At 46.7% G+C, this 23386-nt stretch overlaps 1 protein-coding gene across 6 annotated transcripts in view; it reads right to left on the reverse strand.

Annotated features, from left to right (window-relative positions):
- Positions 1-1326: 1326 nt before the first annotated feature.
- Positions 1327-23386, reverse strand: part of LOC119464318 (atlastin-1-like) — a 56974-nt gene continuing 34914 nt past the window's right edge. For 3 of the 6 annotated variants that reach the window (XM_049655644.1, XM_049655640.1, XM_049655641.1), the window contains 7 exons: positions 21325-21471; positions 17898-18140; positions 14385-14486; positions 11774-11872; positions 9332-9403; positions 6018-6167; positions 1327-1930 (listed from right to left, as the gene is read on the reverse strand). In XM_049655644.1, the coding sequence (XP_049511601.1) occupies positions 1880-1930; positions 6018-6167; positions 9332-9403; positions 11774-11872; positions 14385-14486; positions 17898-18140; positions 21325-21471 (864 nt within the window). In that variant the 3' untranslated portion in view covers positions 1327-1879. Of the gene's footprint in view, positions 1931-6017; positions 6168-9331; positions 9404-11769; positions 11873-14380; positions 14487-17897; positions 18141-21324; positions 21472-23386 lie in introns of all 6 variants that reach the window. The other 3 variants (XM_049655642.1, XM_037725228.2, XM_049655643.1) reach the window with 3 other exon arrangements.

Genomic DNA, 23386 nt, shown 5'->3' on the forward strand with positions numbered 1-23386 from the left:
CTTTCTCATTGCTAGTTCAACATCTTCATAAAACTGTTCTATTTCTTCATCATCGTGACTAGAGGTTGGGGCATAGGCTTGCACTACCTTCATTTTGTACCTCCTATTCAGCTTCATTACGACGACTGCTACCCTTTCATTAATGCTGTAGAATTCATCAATGTTGCCCGCTACGTTGTTATGCACTAGAAATCCTACCCCGGATTCTTTCTTATCTGGAAGACCTCTGTAGCAGAGGACGTGGCCGTTAGTCAGTACTGTGTAAGCCTCACCAGTTCTTCTAACCTCACTAAGGCCAATAATATCCCAGGAAATGCCTGATAATTCTTCAAATAGTCCTGCTAAGCTAGCCTCACTCGAGAGGGTGCGCGTGTTGAACGTTGCCAGGTTCAGTTTCCATTGGCGGCCTGCCTTGACCCAGAGATTCTTAGCACCCTCTGCCGCGTAGCAGGTCTGACCGCCGCCTTGGTCAGGTGCTCCGCAGCCACTGGGAACTGAGGGCCATGGGTTAATTGTCGGAGTCATGAGGGAGGTAGTGGCCGAATACTGCACCAGGGAGGCCAATTCCTGTTCTGGTGAGGGAGTGACTTTGATGAAGCTTAGTGGGCCTGCCTAGTTTGGTTGCACCTGAACTAGTATAGCCCCACTAGCTCTCGGCAATATGTACTTTTTTTTTTCTTTGCCGGTGTCAGGCACCACTCCATGCCTGAAAATGTAGTGGAATGGAGCAGGATTCGAACTTACGACCTTCAGATTTGAAGTCGGGTGTTCTACCTCTACTCCACGCCACCACCACTCGACCAATTGTAATGATGTTTAATTAAAGATGGGAAGCAGCAGATAAACAGCAGCCTAGCAGAAGCGAACAGACCGAGCTCTCTGTGATTTGCAAGAGAGCTCGGGCTGTTCGCTGCTGTTAGGCTGCTGTTTATCTGCTGCTTCCCATCTTTAATTAAACATCATTACAATTGGTGGACATTGCTGGAATCCCTCAAGTCACCCTGGAGCTCCGCAATTTTTTCTCCTCAGGACCTCAATAAAATTCGTACTCACTCACTCACTTGCAGATCACAGCACGGGTCTACGTCATCTCCGAGCTGCTATCCAAAACACGAGGCGCGTCTGCTTCATTACAATTTATACTTTTTTTCCCGGAACCACTTTTGATGATATAACAACTGCTAAAGATATGATTATTCGCTGTCACGACAATGTGACAAAATCGAAAGAGCATACGCGCTTGCCCTATGCCCTCTGTGAGAGTTTTCGGCTTGAGTTGTAGTGATTAGGAAATTAATAGGCACCAAAAAGAAAAACAGCTACACCTGCAGCATCCTTTATTCTGCTAGTGATTACACAAACGCTTCCGAAAAACAGACACTAACAAAAACACTTCCAAGTAGGTGCTGACTAGCTGTCAGCTGTCTTACTTTCAGAATATGGCAGAATTCATACACACAATAGCAGGCATCTGTGATAAAGAAATAATACAGAGCAAAGGATATATTATAACTTGCAGCGAAGGATTCCAAAGACTACAGGCACTTTTTCTTCACCAGTGAGGTGGGCAGCTAACCTATTATTAGCCCAGGAGCAACGACACAATAAAAAATCTTTATTGCTCTTATTTTGTACATTTCAGAAGCATCCGGTAAATCCAATTATATTTTACAAAAATACGCTTGGTTGAGTGTTGACCACGGAGAAAGAATAACTTTCTCCGTGGTCTTGACTCAGTTGAGTCTTGAGTATCAGAGATTTGTCATCGCGTCTAAAAGGAACCTCAGGTTAAGTTCTGTTTTGATGCAGGTGAGCTGCGCCTGTTGGTGGGTGGGGCAGAACGGTATGGCAGTGTGGCAGGGATGAAGGCACGTACGACCTATTTTTCTCGGTTCTGATTGGTGAAATTCTTGAACTGCTCCTCCAACTCCTGCAAATTCAAACACACGTGCACAATGTGACTCGCTTTCAGCGCCTTGGCTGTCACTGAAAAGTAATGGGCGTTCCGCTTACGCCGCACCATCATCAAAATAACAAAAAATTATATAATCATACTAATGTGCAATAACACCTTACGGCACTAGTCAGAATGAACTAGTCAATAAACACATCAAAGATCAATCTTATTCTGAGGTATCCCAGACTTTACAGAAAAGAAAATTGCTGGCTCTCCTGTATCGAGAGTAAGCATGAAATGGCTACCATATGGCGTCTTTTGCTGCCTGTGGTGAAGCCGCCTTCAAGCGCTTTTCTTCGTCCAACAGTGCAGCGCGCTCAGTGTCTGTCACTACTTTTTCTTCTTGTCGCGTCGAAGTGGTTGGCTGCAAATGTGGGGCCAACTCACGGGCCACTGGCATTCAAAAGGGCACAGGCAACCTTGTCTCAGCGCCAAAAGATGACAATCAAGTGTATGGTGCCCTGCATCTGCCTTTTGAACGTAGCTATTGGAAAATGCAAATAAAACTTCAGCGTACTGAAGTTACAGCTTGAGTGATATTGTGAACAAACATTAGGAAGAAATCGGAAGCGATATTTTGGTAACTTGTTTGGGAAGTAACTAGCGTGCGTAATGCGGTTCTGTACAAAGGGTTGGGGGCCAGAGATCGCATTTTCTTTTATTGCGATAGCAATTATATGGACACTCAAAAGCAGATTTCTGCCGTCGGCGTCGCCGTCGCCGTCGCCGTCACCGTGAGGTTCTGTATGACGTCAATGGAGATGAAATCGTGACCGCGCGCCGCCGAACGCTGTATGTGCGAGTGAAAGGGCGCGAGGGACGCGCTCTTTCACGGGGAGTGAACGCACGGCGGAGAACAAACGCGCGTTCCGCGCCGTGCTTGCTTAAGGGCTGCAGAAGTAGGCGTCTCTTTCCCTCCTTTACAATCACCATATATGTGGAGCAAACGCGCCTTCTTCCGATGCGCGAGAGGCCGTGGGGAGGGAAGGAAGGGTGGAGGGAAGGGAGGCGACGTTTAGCTGCGGCACCAAGTGCCTATTTATATCAGAGGCTCCGGCAACAGTCACCAACGCCGCACGCGTTTTGTGCGAACGCGGGCAAAAACGCCGACGGCGTCGACAACAGTTGTGCGTGTTGCCGGTGCTGCTGCATGTCCAAGTTTATACAGCTGATAAAGCTACTATCATTACTCCGTATAGCTCTCTACAAATTTGCTATCGCAATTGATGCTTCGCCTTTCAGGTGAAACTGCGACAACTTTTTTTTTTATATAAATAGGCATTTGGTGCCGCAGCTAAACGTCACCTCCCCTTCCTCCCCCCCCCTCACCCCCACGGCCTTTCATGCGACGGAAGAAGTCGTGTTTGCTCTCTCTCTCTCTCTCCTCTCTCTCTATATATATATATATATATATATATATATATATATATATATATATATATATTATATATAGTGTGGTGATTGTAAGAGGAGAAAAGAGACGCTTAATTCTGCAGCCCTTCAGGGAGCACGGCGCAGAACGCGCGTTTGCTCTCCCCGTGAAAGCGCGCGTCCCTCGCGCGCTGTCACACACACATACAGCATACGGCGCGTGGCGACGATTTCATCACCGTTGATGTCTTACGGAACCTCACGGCGACGGCGACGACGACGCCGACGGCAGAAATCCGCTTAGGAGTATCCATATAATTGCTATCGCAATAAAACTACAGCAATTCTGAGAAATTCCTACTAAAGCGTAAGCATGTTTGGCTCGGCTGTGACTTCGTTTTTGCTTAGTTTTGCTTACTTGCTTTCCCTAGCTTATGCGCGCCTACCCATGACCTTTCCATTGGCAAAGAATGCTTAGGCTTTAGTAGTCAATTGTCAGATTTTCTCGCGGCATCCGGCCCCTTCAATTCAATCGTACCAATTGAGCCGGAACGCCGGGCACGAGCGCGCCTCGACGGAGCAGAGTGGTAGTAGCGTGTGAGGCGTTGCGTGAGGGGAGGAGGCATCGCCGCGATGCTATGTCAACCCGGTCATCGTCGCTCTTGCAAGCCTGTGCTATGCGCGCGTTCCTTGTCCACGCAAGCTCTCGCCTGCGTTCTGACTGCGCCTCGGTAAGGCCCAATAAAAACGCACCAAGCGTCTCGACGCTTCGCCGCGAGGTGTTCATAACTTGAAGGACGCTCAGCAGCATTCACTCGACGCTTCGCCGCGAGGTGTTCATAACTTGAAGGACGCTCAGCAGCATTCAACTGGACATTGGGCCACCCGAAGATCTCAAGTTGGCCCAGACCCAAATTTCAAGTTGGCCCACCTCCAAATTTAAGTTCGCCCACCCCCAGATTTCAACTTGACCCATCCCATATTTTAAGTTGGCCCACCTCATGATTTCAAGTTAGCCCACTCCAAAATTTCAGTTGGCCCACTTTCAAATTGCACGTTAGCCCGCACTCAAATTTCACGTTGGCCCGCCCCTAAATTTCAAGTCGGCCCACCCCCAAATTTAACTTGGCCCGCCCCTAAATTTCGAGTTGACCCAACCCCAAAATTTCAACTGGACCCACCCCCAACTTTCAGTTGGCTCACCCCTGCTATCAGCTTCCCTATGCATTTTCTAAGGAGCCCTATGTATCTCTGTGGGTACTCTCCCTATTTTAGTTAAAATACGTAAGCATTTCTATGGTTACCCACCGAGAAAACTGTCCGAGCGTCCATCCGTCCTTCGCGTAAGACGTAAGACGATCGCTTTCAAGTTCGCCAGTTGTGAAAGACGACGACGAACGCGCGAGCAGTGGCACGAGCGCGTCCCTGTGACCACGTGACGTGTGCAATCAGGCACGCACTTGGCCCACCTTTAGTAAGCCAGAACTGTGGGGCAGCCGTGGCTTCGGATCGGAATGCCATCAGCACACCTGGCGCCGCCGCCTGCAGTAGTTTGCTTCCCTCATCAGTTCACGTTGCGCCACCTTCAGCAGCAGTTCGTGTCGCCGCAGCGCTGTCGCATTTACCGCAATGGCGCCAAGACGACCGCAGCCGCTGAGCAGTGCTATAGGATTACCAGCAGGGTTGAGTGTGGACACTCAGCACCACGTCGCCACTACGAAATGCTTACCCATCATTCAGATAACTCCCTGGGAGGGGGGATTCTACATAATTTATTTTGCTTTAAAGTGTTCCTTAAAGCAAAAAACGGGCAAATCGTCATCGCCTCACCCCCCCCCCCCCCCCCCCCCCCCGAATGTCGCACGAAGCTACAAAAGAACGCTTCGCAGGTGAGGACCAGGACAAGGATGAATTTTCCCTCAACTGCAAAGCGTTCTTTTCTGAGAAACCCGTATGGGTTTCCTATTCGCATGTTGCGCATGGTAGTATGATATACATATTTATTCCTTCATGTCTTCATGAATAAACTGCAGCAAGTCAGCGCTGTGTGAGTTTCGCTCTCTCGTGTCCCTGTCTGTTTTGCGCTGTTTTTTTTTTTTTCAATTAATCACCAACACGCCCAACCTTCCACGCGAAGTCTACCAGGAACCTCGCCTTCGTGCACAGAGTTCGTCGCCAGCGTTTCTCAGTCAACATTACGGTTGCATAAGCTGCAGTTGCTGGGAAGCGTGAAAGGCAGTCAGGTATCTTTAAATGCTACCGCGTTCCACTCTTAAAGGCGAAGCTTAAGCGTCCTCCAATTTTTTTATTATTTCTCTAAACTTATTCTTCCATTGAACCAACAGATCAAACGAACAACTGCTGTTGCCATGCATAATTCTTAAAGTTACGTGTCACTCTGAGTGACGTAAGAAGCACGGCAAACTATGTAGGAGCACTTGCGCGATATACGTCGGCTCTCTGGCTGGGAGCGCGATGCCCGCGAGAAGAAGCGCAAACGGCGCTTGGCTTGGAATGCAAGCTCCTTCCGCTGAGCGTAGACATGTAATACTTAGCAGGCACGGTCGTTAGTGCGTATTGTATGCACTGTGCTTGTCAGCTCAAAATAGCCAGACCTGGTGAGAGTTCCTTTAAGAAAGAATAGCGGGCTGCAGGCTGTACAGGTTTGTGGTGCCAGCTAGGAACTTACTCTTTCAAGCGTGTCTGCGAAGGGCTGTAGCACCTTCTTGCCGGCCAAATGGCAGCATCTTACAAACACATGATAAGCGGACTCTTTCAATCGGTCGTGGCAGGTTTTCAGCTTCTCCTCAGCCAGGCGTGGAACGGATTCGCCGCACACCTGCACATAAAGCCATGTGTGTTACTTTATATGTTGATTTATTCGCAAAATGATAAAGTCTTCACAATCCTGGACTGCGTAAGCACTGATGTGTTTCAGTGCAGGTGCGGGCATAGTACGATACTGAAATCTTTTCGCATTAACGAAGAATACCGACTAAATTAAAGAAGATATGGCGGATCCAAGAGATAACCAGCGATGGCAGTGGCCACATCGCAGATCATGTCCTCGCTGCATATGGTATATTGGGGGCGAGGACTTACGGAGTCGCCACCTGTCGGAAGCGCCTCACTTGTGTAGTGTGAGGAATAACGCAGCGCGCTCCTCATAGATTTGGCTGCCGCCGCGCCATAAAAAAAACACGCGGGAGCCCTCCTGGCCATTTCTGTAAGTACTCTCCAAACGAGGGACGTTTCTTACTGTCAAAATAATATTCTTGGGCAAACAGACAGCGCAGAATAGTTTACACGCGCTATCTCTGATGGAGTCCCCAGAACCAGCTTCTTGCCGAAAGGTAGGCAATCGCTGAGAGCAGTCTATGTGAAATATATCCTTATAGTGTGCTGTCTGTATAACCAAATGGAGCATAACAGAATGTAGCCTTAATGCAGCGATCGCAAGGGTTCGCAGCGACCGACTGCGCATCTGCATGCATGTTCGCGCACAATGTTTCGCTTTCGTTGCGAGCGCGTTTTCGCACCGCGCCGTGAGCTTTAGGCCGCAGCACATGCACATTTGACAGTACACGAGCAATCATTGCGGCGTGGACACTATCAGAGCTGTTCAAAAATAACTTCGTTTTAACTAGGGACTTCGACCCTATACGGCGATCAGGGGCGAATCCAGGTTTTCCTGAAAAAAAGGGGGGGGGGGGGGGGGAGGGGTCAGCTCCTGTCAATGATGATGATGATGATGATAGTAGCCTTTCTTATTTACCGTAATTCACCGTTTCTGCTCACTGATAAAACCGCCTCTTATACCGCTATTGCAACATGTATAGCGAAGCCAGGTATCAGCTTCTCCAAACTTACAGGAAAAGGACGTTGCCCAACACAGCCATTTACTAGGCGGCTGTGCCTGATAATTTCATCATCATCATCATCAGCCTATATTTTATGTCCACTGCAGGACGAAGGCCTCTCCCTGCGATCTCCAATTACCCCTGTCTTGCGCTAGCGTATTCCAACTTGCGCCTGTCTGGGCAGATACCTTGTGGTAAATACCCAGTGACTCAAGTTGTCTGCTTGGCAAGACAGCAGCCAACACATACCTGGTAGACCAAGCTAGTAGGCAACTTTGGTCACTACATATGTGAAAGGGCTTAGACACGGCCAAACAAACCACAAAGTCAGTGAAATCCCTCAAGAATTCTAATCGCCATTACAACAACAGACCCTACAATTATATCGTTCAGCCGTCCTTGCAATGTGTCATCCTTCTCTGTGCCTACAGTAAAACCTCGTTAATTCGGATTTCACAGGACCGAAAAAAAATGTCCGAATTAGCCGAATGTCGAATTATCGAGGGTATCCAGAAAACAATAAGCAAATGCTTACTACGTCAACGCGCTTTTATTTAGTGAATGAGTGAGCAACTCCTGTTGCTATTTTGCACAAAAGCCGAGCGGAAGCTGAAATTCTCGTCATCTCGTGACTCATTGGCTCTCGCAGCGGCGATCGAGGCCTCGCTACTTTCTACGCAACACGGCGGCGGCGCGCGCCTTCATTTGTGACACGCTTTGTACTATCGCGCGCACATAGCGATTATGTTTCGCCAGCGAGCTGGGGAAAACATAATCGCGATGTAGCCGGTGCTCTTCAATCTAAACAGCTTTGCACCAAGTCAAAACGAAACAACTGTTTGCCGCAACCACTGCGGAGAAAACGCGATTATGAACGGCGACTTAGCGGTGCTGAATGCACGCGCCCGACGCACGCGCCGAGTCTGAACGAAACTACCATTCGCTGCAACAACTGCGTACGAAACCGCGGTCGCTATCTATGCGATCATCGATGGCGAGTCCAGACGATACGCACCCTGCGTAACGTGGGAGGGGGGACAGAGGAGAGGATTCGATGTGTATGTGCCGTCACAAGTCCTCGCATGCCTCTATCAGTGGTAATGAACGCGCTAATGCGGTCGCCCGAGGTCTGACTGGCCGGGCACCATCGGAAGAGCTGTCCAACCCAGACGACGCACCGGCAGAGCCCCTGCACTATACCGCGACGCTCCAGTACTACCGACAGGGCCGCCATAAGCTACCCCCCTTCTCATCCTTCGCTTAATAGGGCAGATACCGCTGCCTGGCAGCAACTGCAGACCAATTCATTTCCGTATCTCCAGATGCTACATCTCTTTTATCCCACTCTACACCCTTCCTACTGTCCCTACTGTGGGGCCAAATCCACGGTGTACCATTTTTCATGGGAATGCCCTAACCCTCCGGGTGTTCCTCTTATACCCAACCCTACCCTTTCCTCTTGGGAGTCTGCGCTGCTCAGCTCAAGCCACCAGGAACAGCAACGGCTGATCCAGCGGGCTCGCGAAGTCGCGCATGGCAATGAAGCCCTGTACTGAGGGCCCCACTCATTGAGGAAGAATTTCCGACTTGTTTTCTAAATAAAGTTTATTCTCTCTCTCTCTCGATGGCGACTACGCAGTTTTTTAGGCACGCGGCCGACGCGCATACCGAGTCAAAGCGAAACTATATACTGTTCGCCGCAACCGCTGCGGAGAAAACCGTGACCGCTATCGACGCGATCGTGAATAACGACTACACAATTACCAAAGCCCGCGGCCAACGCAGCATTATGCGCGGCGGTAAACCGCAAGAATACAGGCTTTAAAGACACAAATAGGCACGAAGCGTTCCGGCGTTGCTGTAATTCACGCGTGATTTCAGCTGATGACTATGGTGATGAGGACTCCGCCGCTTCGTTTCGGTGGACGCTAACGCCGTTTTGGCTCTATTGCGCCGCACATTTGCGGCCCTCCTCGCTCGCCGAGCTCCGACAGTTGTCCGAATTAATCGATGTGCGGCCAAATAAGGCCGAATTAATGACAGTTTGATTGCATTGAATAATGAATACGCCGGCCGGGACCAGACGACGAGTCCGAATTTTCCGAATTAACGAGGGTCGAATTAATGAGGTTTTACTACTTACCTGCTCCATGCCGTCGCCGTAATGTTTCAATGCCCGAGCAAGTGCCTGACTGTTGGCCACATTTGTCGCTGCCTGTAACGCAACACCGTGCCGTTAGATGCTGCACCTTCCCGGCCACTCAACACACAATTTCGTACACGCGATACAAAGACTATCACTTGGTGTTTGGCCTTATTTAGCCATACGAAGGCTGGTAGTCAAAATACTACTGGTATTGTAGAATCTATTAATTCTAATTTAGAGGGCAATGCAACTGTTGACACATTGACCACCACTAAATGACACACGAACGGTCGTGTTTGTGTGATTTAGTGTTCGTCTATGCCCCAGCAAGGGCACTGCCGTTGAAACGATAATGACCGACCGGCTAGGCCACGAATAACCCCCCCCGAGTAAATATTCTCGCCAGCCGATTGTTCCTGTAACATTACAAACCAACAGAGCTTAGAACGTAACAAATAATTACACAAGTTGAGTGTTATACTGTATTCACATATTCTAGATTTGGGGACACTGCAGATTTAGTCGAATGTCTCAAACCTTATTTATGCGATGCGTTTCTCGCGACACATTCAGCTGGTAAATGCAAAACGTAAAGCACGCCAACAGTCTCAAAGAGCGTCGCGAGGGTAGGGCGCCACGCGACCAAAGCAGAAGAAAGAAAAGAAGGCACATGTTTTCTCAGCGACGGCATATCGAATCGTGGGAAACTTGCCCATGAGTGCTGTGATAGTTGAACAACTGCAACGCCGCAAATCCTCCTAGCGGTATTAGCTCCTAACTACCGATGAAGAGTAAACTCGTCATTGCACATGTTGCACTACCTTGTAATGTTTACACATAACAAACACTGTAATTGTAACACACAAATATTGTAACAAACATTGTATTTTTCTTTTGTAAACAGTGTTGGGATGCCTGGCATGATTACACTTTAAAAAATTGCAAAGTAAATGCAGGTTTATAAAAAAATGGACACTTTTCATCAACTTTTGACAATTACTCATCGTAGTTAAGGGTTTGTTAGTATAAACCTCAATGACTACGCTTTCTGACTCTTCATAAGCTGTGAAAGAGTTCGTTTTGTAAGCTCAATGGAGAGTTCTTCCAATATCTTAGCTTAGGAGTCATAAAAACGTCTTAAATGTATTAAGTATGGTTCTTGTTTGCTGCCTAGGACAAAATATTTATACTTGATAGGTCTTATAAGACGAGGAATTTCCACAAACGTAACTTCATGCCTTTCTTAGTGCGTACCAGTACGTTCAAGTAATTTCTCGCCAAGAAACATTCATCATTTGAGCTCTATGTGAGTCGACAAGCGTTGCTTACCCTTGTACCAGCTTCTTAGGCATGATTAAGCGTAAATAAATAAATAAATTTATTTATTTATTAGAAAATAAATAACTTTCGAACAATATTGCCAGACATGACACTTTATATATATATATATATATATATATAGTAGTAACTGTATTTTTCAATAGGCCAAGCGTATTTAGAAAAATGAGAAGCACCACTTCGCGGATATCTTAGGTTTCTTTACCCCACAGTTTCGGTCGGTGGACCGACCTTTTTCCCTTGAAAAAGGTATCCATTCGGAACCTCTAATGGTCCACCGGTTATCCATCCTACACATTGCATGGCCTGCCCAGCTCCATTTTTTCCGCTTAATGTCAACTAGAATATCGGCTATCCCCGTTTGTTCTCTGATTCACACCGCTCTCTTCCTGTCTCTTAATGTTAGGCCTAACATGTTTCGTTCCATCGCTCCTTGTGCGGTTCTTAACGTGTTCTCGAGCTTATTTGTTAACCTCCAATTTGCTGCCTCATATGTTAGCACCGGTAGAATGCAATGATTGTACACTTTTGTTTTCAACGACAGTGGTAAGCTCCCAGTCAAGATTTGGCAATGTCTGCCGTAATGCTGGAAATGCTGCGTAATGCTGCCGTAATGCTGGAAAAATTATCGACGACGCGCCATGGGTAGCCAATCAGATAGCTCGCCCAACTGACGACACTTGGGCAAACGCGTTAATTGGGATGGGCCGACTGAAAACTCAGGGGAGCGGCGCCGTTGCGATCGGTAGCGAGGCACATCTTTAAAACCTTACAATTAGCTAAACGCTTTACGCAGGGCACTTAAATGTGTCACTTAATGATCAGAAGGACGTACTCTAACAACTCAGTACGTTCGTACAAAATCGTCAAAATTGTTCCAGGGTCCCTTTAATATACGTGTGCCCCACTCATGCTTATCCCGAAACAGGCCTGTAGTATGTGCAAATAAATTGGAAAAAAAGTAAATGTAGGTAATGAAGTTGCAAAAGATGCAAAAACAATTCTACAACATTATCACAAAAACTAATCTTCAAACAAGTTACACTGAGCATGCTGTGACAGATAAGCTGCGTTGCATGCGGATATGGTCTACGAACTCACCTCTTCGTCGTTAACCATACAAGGTGGGTCAAGCGATACGTTTTCGAACCCGGGGATTTCCATGGACGCCACACTGGCGTTGTCGTCTGAGTCACCAAGCTGCGCACATCAGTTAGTCAGATTTCAAGCGTGAATCAATCATTCGCCAAACAAGGTCGCCCTAAGCACTTGTTGGTCGACAGAGTAGTCAGCTAATAACCGTTGTTGTTATTGTCATTACAATAATAATACCACTCTCCTATTCGTTTAGGCCCACATGTTTTCGAACAGAAGTTGCCATTGACCGGATAGTAGCACAATTCGAAAATTTTAACAGTTCCTCACATGACACGATTTATTCAGACTCCAAGGCCGCTATCAGGGCCTTTCAGATGGGAATGGTGGCTCCCCAGACCCTACGTATCATCCAAAATGCTAAAGACCTCAAACATCCCTCATTGGTCTGGTTCCCTGTGCACCTTGGAACCATTGAGGGTGCCTCGCTCAACCCCATGCAATGAGGAGGCGCACTCGGCTGCACAAGGTTTGACTGACAGTGCGCTGGGTAACGCCTCTCCTGGGCGACCCGAGCCTCTCTGCTCGTACAACGAGATCTGCAAGTATAATTATCTCTCAAGAAGACTCCTGCCTCTGCCGCACTCCTCGCTGTGCAGGACCCAGGCAGTCACTCTCAGACTTCTACCAACAAGCACTTACCCGAGCCCTGCGACACTGCACACAACGTACCCCGAACGGTTCCCAAGCCCGACTGCCCCTGTGTGGTGGTTATGCGGACTTCGAGCATATCCTGCGGGGCTGCGCCTCTGCCGGTCCCCCTTTCACCCAAGAGGAAATTATGAAGCTTATTAAGGCCCAGGACCAGACCTCTCAAATCCTGGCAGTCCAGAGGGCCCGTGAGAGGGCCGTCAGGTTTGACCTGATGGTCCCCGAGTGGGTCTAGCCAGGTGACGTTGAGTTTACTCGCGTCTCTTGTGGACCGAATCAAGTTGTTTCACTCACTCACTCACTCAGTTCCTTAAGAGATGAGGAGACGTTTACTCTTTTCCGCATATACATAGATATTCTGTCGTCAGCATCTGACAACGGTAATTAAACAAAAAGCTCGCTGTTGTTCGACTTCAGTGAGGTAAGTCAGTGTATAAGAACTGACTCCAGGGAGATTATAGCCTTCAGCTATCTTCAAGTCCGAGGATGATAGCTAGCTCGATTACAGCGACTTGACGAAGTTAGTACAGGAAGCCGCAAGTACAATAGAAGACAGAGAGTTGAAGGTAAGATAAGTCCATGTACGGTGCCCAGCGATTCTAACACGATAATCGGATCGCACGGCAGCTCGCACTTCTTGCGCCACGGTGGGAGCTGGGGGCACCGAGCTGATGCATTGTGGTACACGGTGACCCTAGGGTGAAAGTGAAGGCCCTTTGTGACGCATTGTGACTTGTGCATTTCCATAGAACAGTCTTTCTTTTTTTATTTCATTTCATTTTATTTAAGATTGCTTCGGGAACTGTTTTAGGTGACATGGCAAAAGGCTTTAAAATTGCCGGACTTGGCCATGCCACCACGACAGCAACGGCAGCTTGTCTACACAAGTAGGTCGCGAAAAGTAGTGCTGGATTACTGTCGTAAGAAAGAAAATATAAAATATCTTCTAGTTTGTGTTGTACTGCACTTATTATCAATACTCATTTGGAAACGTTCCATGCAGTAAATCCTTACTAATGCGCACGTTGGCATAAGACACGCTACGTGAAAAAAAAACGTTAGATACTTCTTGGGGCCGCTAGTTATCAGTGCGGTCACGGTCACATGGAAATGCCACGTGACCACGCTAAGTCAATCAATCATACACAGGCAAGAGTAGGGAAACACGATGATGAAGAGAGCGGCGACTTGATGAGAGAATGACCCTACACCTTGAAACTATTTATCTAGGGATACTATAGATACAGCCCCAGAGTTTGTTCCCTCTAGTAATATTTCTAGGAAACTATGCTTTCGGGACTCTACTAACTCCCCCTTGCGGATTTCCATAGAACAGTCTTTCTTTTTTTATTTCATTTCATTTTATTTAAGATTGCTTCGAGAACTGTCTTAGGAGACATGACAAAAGGCTTTAAAATTGCCAGACTTGGCCATGCCACCACGACAGCAACGGCAGCGTGTCCACACAAGTAGTTTTCTTGCGAAACATACAAAATACATGAATGTTGAAGAACACTGAAATCTTATAAACGTAACCCAATTTGCGCATTTGTAATATAGTCATAAACACGAAGCTAATTAATATGTTATACACCGGTACTAATAATAAGCACTGAAAGCAGAAAACGCGGAAAAGCAAAATACACAAACAACTTATACATATTAGTTCCAATACCCTATACACGTATCATTTACCAAATATAAACAGATGTTAAAACACTTTCGCATACAAGATATTCTTCACACAGAAACATGTATATAAAACACTGTGTCTAAGTAGTACGTTTTATAATTACGCAAGTAAAACTTCCTTGTTCTTTTTTACATCTCAGTGGCGAAACGCCGCAGTCTAGTGTATCGAGTATTAAATGGTACTTGTTTAAGAGGTGTGGCATTTGGTACCCACCAGTGGTGTCTCCTCGTCAGAGCCGTCACTGTCATCGTCATACGCATTGACGCTCTTGGCATCTCCTGCAGCCCTCAATGCGTCATTCTGCCTCTCCTTTCTCTGAAAATTAAAGAGCATGCTGCTGATAAAGCTCTTTAGTTGACCACGCCTATTATTGTAACCACGTCGTTTAACACGCTGTGTAACTTCTTTTATTACTATAGCCGCATGGTGCTTAAAAATTGTTTAAATGTCGAACTTACATTATTATTGCTTGTGCATTATTAGCGCATTGATTATTAATGTACTTAATGAGCGAATGTTAGGCTGATATTGGAATAGTGTTTTGCGTAATTATTGCTAACTTCGTTTTCGTAGCCTTTCTTTTCTGTTTTTATTATCTTAAGCGCTAGAGCTGCAATAGATACATAAATTTCCTCCACACATCAAGAAATGCCTTTGGCTACGTCGTCTCAGCTCCTGTTCGCTGTGCTACCATCAGGAAGTAGGAATTGGTTGTAGTAGTGTTGGTACAATGTTGAAAAGTGGCAAGCGAAAGGGGAAACATTCAAGCCCGCTCACCGCACTGTAACCGACTGCGGCTGACATATGAACGGCCGCCAGCAGAAGAGGGCGGGGGAATACGAGTGAACGATGTGGGTTGAGGGTAGGACGCAGGATAGATAGTAAGATATACACATTGGTGCGGCTCGAGGTGGCGTTTGGGCAAGGATCCACCAAGCCCATTGATAAATACATCCTGTAGTAAGAATGAAGGAAAAAGGGTGTAATTTACATTATTTAAACTGGCCCCTGGTACGGACGCCCACTCCATCAGGAGCGTATTAAACGTCTGAGTTCACATCAGGACACGTCAGAACCACCCACACTGCACCACACGTGACGGTGACAAGAACTTTTATTGGTCCTGAGAAACTGGTCAGGGGGAGCCGAAGGCTCCCTCAGGTCAAGTCGGTGGCTCCGCCCACGATGTGCACCACACGTGTCCGCTTTTTTTTCCCGTCGTCTTCTCTAGGAGACTGGACTGGGGAATCTTATGTCGGGGAATCTAATCGTTCAGTCGGTCGCCACATCCCTCCCATGTTGACGCACCGTTCCGCCAGGCCCGCCTCCAATGTCGCTCCTCCGCCGCTACATTCTTTAATTTACGTGGCCACCTGGGAAACTGAGCTTGAAGCTGTTCCCACGGTTTTGGGCGACGATGGCCCCTTTCATCAATTAGCGGGCTTTGCGTGACGTCCCTCTGGTCAGGATCAGGATTAGTAGTAATCTTCACGGTAATTATCGTTTCCATCGATGGTGGTGGTGGTTGTTGACTCGACGCGAGCTCCTTTGTTAGAGCGTCAGTCTATGACACGCCCGATTGCTGTCGCTGCGCGCGCTGATGAATGGACTGCCTCGTGGGTATGCGCTTGTCCAGGTTGTGACGTAACAACATTAACCGATGTTTGTTTTTATGCGAACACTTCTTTTAAAGAAACATTTCACATCTAGGCATCTAGGCCACTGCCGTTTTTGCAGATGGGCAACGTTGCTTGAGGGGGACATTAGCAACAACAAGAATGTCAACTATAATTTCGCTACCTACCTCCAGTAGGCAAATTACAGTATTGTTTACTCACATCTCTCATTTACGAAATTGAAGCCGAGGAGTACTGAAATCATACCTGATTAGCAGGAAGCAGCCTTTTCGAGATATGCGACCTAGAATGTTCCACAAAATTCATTGGTCTTCCAGTTAAGTTTCCTTAAAGAGAGCCTCGAACAGTTCGGAACAGCCTTAACTGGAACTCCGAGGCATTTTTGAGCAGATTACGGAGACAGAAAGCTCGAAAGTAATGCTAATTAGAGGATGTCTCAGTGTCCGGATTCGGCAAGTAAAGCGTTTGACTGTGCGGATCGTGGAAGGCCTAGTATCGCTCTAAACTAGAGCCACTCGATTATATTCTCCTAGCTGAGCCATTAGTCGAGGTGGAACATTGACCAAAGTGGCAGCAAAAACTCCTTTTGACAACGCTGGAAGGGCTATGTTGTGACGTACGCAAACCTTCTGCAGCAAGACTGTGGTTACTCGGTGCCGCAATGCTCGCGTCTGAGTTCTCTAGAAACGCAGCGCTTCATAGGTAGCTGGGAATATAGGAGAAGGTGCTCCTCGGAGGACCAATGAAAAGCTCTTAAAAACTATTCGTTGGTGACTTCCGGGCATCAACGACCAAAGCGCCCACGGCTACTCAGCCGTAACAAAGCCCGTTTAAACAAACACTGACCGCCACAATTCACCTGTCTGAACAGCTGCTAGGCTGCGACGTGGTGAGACTGTGGCCGTTCTACTGTAGTTCCCACCAAACTTAAGTGCTCAAAGCCGCGTCACCGTTGCAGCTTGCTCCTTGAATAATGTAACTGGTCGATTGTAATTGGTTACTGAAAAATCTAGCTGAACTACAGTGAGCTTTACAAAGTAAAAAAGTAGTTGATCAATTTCAAAATTTAGTTATTTACATGTAATTTCTTACGTACCAATCTGAGCATCAAGGACGACAGCAATCGTCGTCAGTGCAACGCAATGGACGGACAAGGCAAACTGAGGAGCACTTAATTACGGTCGCAGCAGAACATTTTATACTGCACTGAAGACGCATTTACATCCGTCAAGTGGTTCTTGTACATAAACAGACTTAATTCTCTTAATGCGTTTCTCCATGATGAGTGTGCTGAATACAAATTGCTCGTATTTCTGCAGATATGCTTGTGCAACTTTATGCTTTCCTATAAGAGGATTTTTTTTTTCGTGTACAAGTTGTACACCTTCTTCTATAGCATATTTTACAGTGTCCCATGTCACACTGCTCGAATACACCGCGAATCTTGGTGTGCATACACCTCGTGAATACACCTCGAATCTTGAGGGCAGCAGAAACAACCACGAGTGCTGTTATAGACTATTTGTAGAACACTCGGCTATACACTCCAGGATTTTCAGAGACCACTGTGTCATGTGATCTTCCTTTCCTCGTAACCATCTTTCATCATACTTTTCAGTCCCCTCCCCTCTTTCTCGTGTGCAGAGTAGCAGGCCAGATCATACTTTCATCGCGGACAATTTTCTGTGGCACTGAAGTGGAGTCGAAGCGCGCACAAGTATAAGAGCGCTTAAGAAAAAAGTTCGTTTTCATCAGCTTTAGTTCAAGCTGAGGAAGAAAAAACATTACCATCATATTTATAACCGCAAAATAAGACAACTCACGCTGCTGAGTAATAACGTTGACCTATTTTTTTTTCTTCTTCCGTGTCTCGGCAAATGCAAAACCGCCGCATGTGGAAGCTACGCAGGTTCATTATCTGTTCTGAGAAACCAAAATTGCTGTAAAACACTGCCGGACTACTTTGCGCAGCAATACACGTACACAAGCTCCGGCCCGGTAGCTTTGCCTTCATTGCCACGCAAAAATGGCCCCGTGTATCTGAGCTCATGCCGACCTCTATGGCTTTCCTGGTGGTGATGATGATTACCTTGCGCTTGGAAAGCTTCAGATTCACGATCCCTTGGATAATGTGTCCGGTCATAGACGCAGCTCCCATAACCGCCAATGCTCCAGCCACAACGGGCAGTTCCACCACGGCCAAAGCGATGGCTCCAGCTGCCAGACCAGTGGTCAAGAAGCCGTGCACAGCCTTGAAGGCCACGGTATCGAAGATCGTGCTCTTTTTTTCTTTCAGGTACTCGCAGTAGACCTCGAAAGTGGTGTCGATTCTCTGAAACATCAAAGACATCGCTTACGTATATATTAGAAGCAGACGCAATAACGGACCCCAATAAGAACACCCATTTTTTCGGGTCTGTTTCGGGATAGGGAAATCACTAAGTATCGATCGGTATACAAGCCTTCCGTGCGAAGCTCCATGATGAGTCTCTTTAGCGTTGGACAGTGGCCGTATCTAGTCCTTGAAAAACATTTGGATTTTACCAAAGACCAAACTTAGCCATGTAGAAGGCAAGCAAACGCAATTAAGTCGGTAGGTCGAGCCACTAAATCGAAATCCTTGAGCCATTACGTCTGCAGCCATTATTGGGAGCACAGGACTGGCAGGGTCTCAACTAAATTCAATAGAAATAAATTCGTCCAAAGGAAACATGGATCACTAGCATCTGAACTTGAGCTTGTTGGTGCGGATTCATGATACAAACAAACTGCTAAGGACTGGACAACAAAGAAAGTATATGGTGCAGGGTAATTGTGTCCGTTGCGCAGTTTTTATATCGTGGAAATATACGCATATACTCACTAATCTGTCTATGTCTTACATGCGTGAACGGGCAGCCTGTGCAAAGCTTTGTTTTAGGACATCGAAGGTGCTGCACTACAAATATTATATTTGAAGAAAAAAAAACATCGGAAAACGAATAGAACAATCACATGTCGCAATAAGAAAGGACACCTGTATTTCTCCTTACATGAGCGTGTTAACGGCAGTGCCAACAACTAATATAACGACTTGTTGTACAAACGAACGCACGCCATAACATAAATTATCACATGGGAAATAAATAGAAATACTAAATCATTCAAGAGTGGAAGCTTGGACGAGTTAGTAATTGTTCCTAGCGTTGTTTTGCGCAGCACATTAATGCTATTAGGAAAAGTACGGATGAGAAAGAGAGCTGACTTTCAACTGATTTTTATTTTCGAGACGAGCAGTATATATACAGAGGTGTCTAGAAAACCAACCACAAAAAAAAAAATGTCGCAGTTTCACCTGAAAGGCGAAGCATCAATTGCGATAGCAAATTAGTAGAGAGCTATACGAAGTAAGGATAGTAGTTTTATCAGCTATATAAACTTGGACATGCAGCAGCACCAGCAACGTGCAGAACTGTTGTCGACGCCGTTGGCGTTTCGCCCGCGTTCGCATCGAACATGCACGGCGTTGGTGACTGTTGCCGGGGCCCTGGGGGTTGTGGTGGTGGTGGTGAAAACTTTTATTGAACAAAGAGAGAGAGAGTGAATCCCATGAGCTCCATGAAACTAGGTGTCGTCCTTAGTCCGGGACGTCATTGGTCGAAGCCGCCACTCGAGCCCGTTGGACCAGAGCTCGTTGTTCCTCTAGTCCTGGGGCGGCTCGGAGGTTTTCGACGAGATCATAATGGGACACTCATCCAGCAGCGTCGGAAGTCTTTACCACTTTCTCGCCTCGCAACGTTTTTATATACATACGCATTTGGTGCCGCAGCTAAATATCGCCTCCCCTCCCTCCCTCCCGTCCCCCCACGGCCTTTTGCGCGACGGAAGAAGTCGCGTTTGCTCTACATATATGGTGGTTGTAAAGGGGGAAAGAGACGCTTAATTCTGCAGCCCTTTAGGGAGCACGGCGCAGAATGCGCGTTTGCTTCCGCCGTGCGTTCGCTCCCCGTGAAAGCGCGCTTCGACTCGCACATACAGCATACGGCGCACGGCCACGATTTCATCGCCATTTGACGGTCATACGGAACTTCACAGCGATGGCAGAAATCCGCTTTGAGTGTCCATATAATTGCTACCGCAATAAAAACCAAGACGAGTCAATTCGCTTATGGCACGTGTCCACTATTGCCCCTCAACCAGGCCAAGTAATTAATCACGCTCTAGGCGTGATAGTGCGATATTCACTGCCGCGATTGTGGCTGCATCCCCCTTCTTGGTCAGCACGTAGTATTAGCAAGGCACAGGTCCCAGTTAACACATGAAATAATAGAAGCAGAAGCAATTTTGTAAGCTCGGTGGCTGCTGCATAGGTATCCCTTCTATTGCACTATCACGCCTTGAGCCTCATTACCTGGCCGGGTTGATGGCTAATCATGTCCACGTGCTATAAGCGAATTGATTCGTCTTTGTTATCCTTGGTTTTGTTTATATAGTGGGCGCCTCGAAAATAAAAAGCATTCTTTTTCCTGTGCACTTTTCCTAAAGCCATTCATGCGCTGCGCAAAACACCATTATAAATCATTTAAGACTGGCGAGGGTTTTTTTTTTTTTTTCTTTTTCAAACCCCCACATTCAATTCCTTCAGCTTAAGAATGGTGATTACTAGATCAGAACATTAGAAAATATAAGTTGCTCTTTAAAGTGATGTCTCCCAGAGACGGCTCTCCCTGAATAACAGAAAAGGATCTCGAACGCTGCGCTTTTTGCTAGCTGCGTGCGCCGCAAGCGATTCGGGAGCAGGAAACACGTCACAGTCGACGTTCAAAACAGCGATGAATCGGGTTGGTTCGTGGCTGTTTATAGTTTATACTTGTGCTGTGTACTTAATGACGAGGACGTCGTCTTTCTTCCCGTCCTCTTCATTAAGTACGCAGCGCAAGAAGAAACAACGAACGTCGTAGACGCCATGTATTGGACCCCATCTATTCATTGATTCAAAGCACTACCCTTACCTTAATGTAACTCCAAAAACTTGCACATCACCATTCCTTTCCCAACTTTAAAGGCAACGAATTTTCACTTTGGCTAATTTATTGCAGCAATTGTGCCAAAGCTGTAGGGCTGGTAGTCGTTTTATTTTTTGCATAATAGCCTTTAAACAGCACCTTAGCAGACAATGCGTGCATATCGTGGTTAACAGCTCAAAAACCTAGCACATCGCCTCCGAAATTTTTAGCATGTCGCAGGCGCCGTAAAAAAATCTGAGGTCACGGCCAAAAAACGCGCTGGTTGTAGACGTTCCAACGTCTGCGTCATTTCCGGCGAATAGCAATGGCGGGGTTTCGTGTTCAGTTTCGGCATTGAAAACTTCTATTTTTGCGAGGATATCGTCACGCATTCATTCGTATTTCAAACGCACAATTTTGCAGGCAGGCTGTTCCATATATACGTTATCTGAAACTATAAGCTCTTTACGCCTTCCAACATTTCGTTGCACTAGGCCTTTAGTGAGCCGATAACAAGTGGAAGTAACGTGCCTCTTTGAGCTTCTCCAGGTAGAGCAGTGCCAGCTCCTCTCCGCCCAGTTTGGGCTCGTCTGAATACCGCTCGAGCGCCTGCTCTCGGAGCCGGTAGTGGTGACCCTGCATGATCTCGCGACTGGCGTCACCAGGACCCTGCCACACCTGCAAGCATGCAGGAGCTGTCAGTCTGCTGCAATTCCGCTTGCCGCCTAGATCTGTGGCACCATGGGTTGCTATACTCCACACATTGGCGCATTCCATCATATTGTCCAATTCATCATCTTGTCAGCTTTCATTGGTCCAGAGAGCTTCTACGGCCCCTCTGATTGGCTCGAAATTCCGCCATTACGGAATTTGAGAACATGGCGGAATTCGCCGATGTTCATAATAGCACCCATCGACGCCACGGCTAGTACATGGCATCATCGCTCTAGTCCATCGCATTCCTGTAAGCACGGGTAATACGCTATAAATCAAGACGCAGCCAATTCGTCACGCTACCAGTTCAGCACCTTTTATACAGCTTCTCCTTTCCTTTCTAAAAATAAACAATCAACAATTAATTGATCGGTTGATTGATTGATTACACATCATCTCAGGAGAAGGTATAACTCGGGAGCTATTTAAACACATCGGAAACGAGAAATAGCTTTTTCTTGGCAACCACTGCAGAAAATTTGATGAGGTTTGATGCATTTAAAAGAAAAGGTAAAATCTAGGGACTGTCTGAAACATTTCTTTTAATTTAGGCCGTCAAATATTTTCTAAAAATTTTTGAAAATCACAAATTTCGCAAAAACAAAACAATAAAGTTTACAACACCAACTCGGCGCTGAAAACAGAAATCATAATTCTATAAATTGCATGTAATAGTACATCTAAAGCGGACGAAATTGATATGTTGTCACGTTATAGCGACAGTGAAGAACACACTAATAAAGCTGTGAATCACGAAGCAGCTTTTTATTGGGCAGACTTGTGCCCACAAACGCAAGCGACACTCGAAGCACAACTGTAACGGCGATCCAACACCACCTAGATAGTACAAGGCCTACGCACTCCGATCCATGACGTCATGTTACCTGGCCCGACTGCCATATAATCTAATGGGGATGCTCCCGCGTAAGCAACAGTGATTTTGACGTCACCGCTTTCGTCACGCCAGCCTTGGCAATGGAAATTTCGGGCCAGGTAGCATGACGTCATGTATCGGAGTGCCTAGGCCTTGTGCTATCAAGGTGGTGTTGGGCGAGCATACACAGTCGGCGATCGCCGAAACCTAATCTGTGGGCCAAGCGCATCGGCTCTTATACATGGCTCGTCGATAGTGCCAGCGTATAAGCGCTGGTGCTCGCATACCTTCCAGAATGCTATTCGCGTCGCACATACAACCAGATTACGCAAAGCTTGGGGAGAACATACACAACAGATAGAAGCAACGATAACATTCGAGTAAGTTCTAAATCATGCAGGCGCGCGATGCGCTTAGCGATGACTTCAATTTGTTAGCGGGTAAAATGAAGTCCCACAAAAAAGTACAAGCAGGAACACGCGTCAATATTACACATAGCTCTTATATACAGCACTAAAATGGGAGCAGGACTTTTGCAATACCGCTTTATCATAGTAACCAATTCACGGAAAATATCAATGATTAAATCAAATTCGTCTGCTTTGGGTGTTCTAACGGATGCAGTTTACCAAACTGTGACATCTCTCTTGGTGAAGAGCTATGGATTTGTAAACGTAGTGCTTCTATTTTTTACAAACTTGCCGATTTTCGGCAATCGTTGTAAAAAAAAACTTAGTCCGTAAATTAATATTCTCGTTCCAACAGTCACTAAATTAAATTTTCTCGGTCCAAATGCAACAAACTTCATTATAATCGGCCCAAAGGTTATCTCAGAAAAGCCTTTTTGCGTTTTCCACCTGATTGAATAGGCGATATCGAAGTTGGGCCCCAGCTATATCATCCTCTTAATGCGCCAGCCTGGAGTGGGCAGATAGCTGTGGGCAGATAGCTGTGGGCAAATAGCTGTGGGCAAATAGCTGTGGGCAAATAGCTGTGGGCAAATAG

The sequence above is a fragment of the Dermacentor silvarum genome, chromosome 9, assembly GCF_013339745.2.
Source record: "Dermacentor silvarum isolate Dsil-2018 chromosome 9, BIME_Dsil_1.4, whole genome shotgun sequence".
In the NCBI taxonomy this organism is placed as follows: domain Eukaryota; kingdom Metazoa; phylum Arthropoda; class Arachnida; order Ixodida; family Ixodidae; genus Dermacentor; species Dermacentor silvarum.